A 3219-nucleotide genomic window follows, 5' to 3' on the forward strand; every position below is an offset into this window, starting at 1 on the left:
GGATTTGCGCTACTGTCTTCACACACAGATGAAACTTACTGTGACAAGTGTGAAATGTGACATACCTCTGTAAATAAATATAAATGCATGTCTCGCGCACTTTAATGCCCTTTGAATGTAACGTGTACGTTCCCTTGGAACTGGAATCATGGCGGAATTTCATGTGAAGTCCACTTCGCAGGGCACTTACGGTCGAATAAGACAACGCTTGAATGCTGCTGCCTGAACAAGAGACCTCCTTACTGAAGTGAAAGTGTTGGCTGGTGTCACTATCTCGCGAACGCGCCGGCGGATCTCCACCAAATTCGGGGGATCCCTTCAGCTCGAGGAGCCCTCTCGAACGCCACCCTCCGCACGTCGGTAGCCCCCCAGGATCACTAGATCGGTCGGCGCCAGACCGCGAATTTAACTGCCCATAACTCCCGAACCCCGGGGGCTATCGACGCGGGGGTGGTCTCATTCGAAAGAGGGCTTCGAGATGTACACTCGATTCGCGTTCGAGAGGGTTCCTCAAGCTGAAGGGATCCCCCGAATTTGGTGAGGATCCGCCACGCTGTTAGGGAGATATGGCCGTTCGAAGTTTCAGTGGTTTTCCATAGACTTAAGCTTTAAAGCGTTTCATCTAGGTTGCCAGTAGCAAACAATGGGGCGCGCTCTGCTGGACAAACTAAGTAATTACACCATTTCAAGCATTTTATCTGCATTATGTTCTGTAAAAAAATATGTTCATATTGGCGGCGTATCGGCGGCGTATTTGCCGATACCGATATATCGGCGACAGGCTCATATCGGCCGATAATATCGGCTAAACGATATATCGGTCGGGCTCTAGTACTTACACACACACACACACAACAAACTTTACAGTTTCATTCCTATCTATATTTCAAACATTTTTACAGAAGGATTGTTCATATATCTTCATTCACATTATTTATATAATATTTTATTCCTATAAACATGGTGAAAAAAATCTGGCTGTTCTCAGTATTTTCAGATTTATGTAGTGGCAAAAAATGATATCCAAAATCCCCTGTGAAAGAACCTTCAACTTTAACATGTCAATAAAAATTAAACAAGAATTTTGAACCTGTCTTTATCAGATTTTTCATATTTGTGTTGTGGAAATCGATGCAAATTTGTCCATATTTAATTAGATATTGCATGATTTGCATATTTAAATGTAACATTTCTGAAAACTTGTAATACACAAAAATGTACTGTGATTAATCAACTGGGGAATTATGACAATAATTATTAGTTAATATTTTTACCTTGTTGACCTGTGGTGTCTTGTCTAATATACTTTTGTCTAATGTACACTGGTCAATCGTTGGAATTAATATGAACACCTTTCAGTGAATCCTGACATTCCCCACACAATGTCCTTCAGAGACAGTGTGGGATTAGAAAAAAATATCCTGCTCTCAACATATTGCCTTACAGTATGTAGAGCAGAAATATTCACCCATAAAATGCTTTATTGCCCATCCAGCATATTTCATCAAGCATATGAATGAGAGCACTTAGCATAATGTTTAGGTACTGTATTACTGCATGTCGAGGTCACCCACAGTGACCATTAACGCATGGATTTTTTTTCTTCCACAGTCATCTTTTCCCCCCCTTCCCAAAATATCCCAGAGTTCAATTACTTTCAAAGTTTATGTTATTAGAGCTATCAGGAAGTGCCAGATATACATACTCTCTCAGGTATCATTCAGCTTCTGTTAGGAGCATCAAAGGCATTCAGCGTTCTGCCCCATCAGCTAAAATGAAGTGCTCTGTAGGAACTGCTTGAGAAAAAAAATGTGTCTTCAGTGAAATGATTCCTTCTTATTGTCAAGGAGAGTGAAGTATAAAGGTAGTGCATTCAGGCATGTACCCACTGTTCAGTCAAGTTTACATGACAACACTCCTATATCTGAGAGAATGTATTCTTTCTTCTACAGATGAGTTCAAAACATTTCTGATGAGGCTGCCGCAGAATTTCTTCCTCAACTCCTCAATGATCCAACATTTGTGGTCGCTGGATGGTGTATTTCAGCGGCGCTATGAGCAGCTGGAAAGCAGCATGAAAAGTCTCTTCAAGCGAGCTCAGCGAGTGGTTTACAAGCTCTTCAGCCTCAGCAAGAGGTGCCAAAAGCAGCCCCACATCAACTTACCGCGTGAAAGGTGAGCACAACAGACTCATTATCTCCTCATTGTTGTGGTGATAAATACACTGATACTTAATTCCGAAATGGAATAATGCCCCCAATTACTGTATCCAGAGAGGAAACTCTTCACATAGTGTTTATCATCATTATTACTTGTGTTCATGAGTGGCCCGCATTTCAGACTCCATGGGCTGCCAAGAGGAATGTTTGTCAGCATGCTTCAGAGTGAAAGGGAGCACTAGTGTTCTTGTCTCCAGGGAGACAACTTTGTGTTTAACCACAATCAATAAGACTAAAGTTGGTATAGTGGTTCTCAACTGGTTTTGCTTCAGGCCCTAGATTTTACATTGGCTACCAAGCACCAACAAAGTTTATTGTACAAAAGTAAATAAAATGCTCTTAAAATGAAACATTTTCAAACAACATGTGAGTGAACTTTTATCTGTATCATATTTTCTTTTACAATGCATATTTTTCTTTTTGTGTGCGGAAGTTTGAGGTCAGCCTATCTATGTCTTCATCCTTCTAATTTGCCTTATATACAGCCTTTGATATCAACAGCAACAGATACAGGAATTTTATTCTCTTCTCTTTTAGTTGGCAAACCTAATTATTGTATTATCCTATATAAACAATTATATGGTTAAAGTAAAATAAAATGTTTATTAATTCAGTGAAAAATCACAGATCACACACAACATTAAAATGCATATATAAATGATAATTGTGTGATTTATACATTGAATATCCCAATTAGGGATGCACGATATTGGATTTTTGCCGATATCCGATATGCCGATATTTTTCAACTCATTGTGGCTGATAACGATATATTTCCTTTTGTTTGGAAATAGGCTAACTGACAACCGACGCTTGTTAACCCTTAACCGATAAGATTATTTTAAATTAGAATTGAATTAAATTAGAAAGGATAAGTGTCTGTGACCCGTTAAAAATACTAACATTTGTTTCCCGGGGATTAATTTACATGCGCAAAAAGCAGCAAACAACAGACCATGAGGATTCACATGGTCATCATATCACATCACGCACCTGCAGC

The 3219-nt window shown here is 39.5% G+C and overlaps 1 protein-coding gene across 1 annotated transcript in view; it reads left to right on the top strand.

Annotated features, from left to right (window-relative positions):
* Positions 1-3219, top strand: part of LOC107732449 (BMP/retinoic acid-inducible neural-specific protein 3-like) — a 48997-nt gene that overhangs the window by 31296 nt on the left and 14482 nt on the right. Inside the window, exon 8 of the mRNA XM_016543788.1 lies at positions 1953-2175. Coding sequence (XP_016399274.1) covers positions 1953-2175 — 223 coding nt within the window. The remainder of the gene's footprint in view (positions 1-1952; positions 2176-3219) is intronic.

The sequence above is a fragment of the Sinocyclocheilus rhinocerous genome, unplaced genomic scaffold (assembly GCF_001515625.1).
Source record: "Sinocyclocheilus rhinocerous isolate Xijiao unplaced genomic scaffold, SAMN03320098_v1.1 scaffold1150, whole genome shotgun sequence".
Taxonomy (NCBI): domain Eukaryota; kingdom Metazoa; phylum Chordata; class Actinopteri; order Cypriniformes; family Cyprinidae; genus Sinocyclocheilus; species Sinocyclocheilus rhinocerous.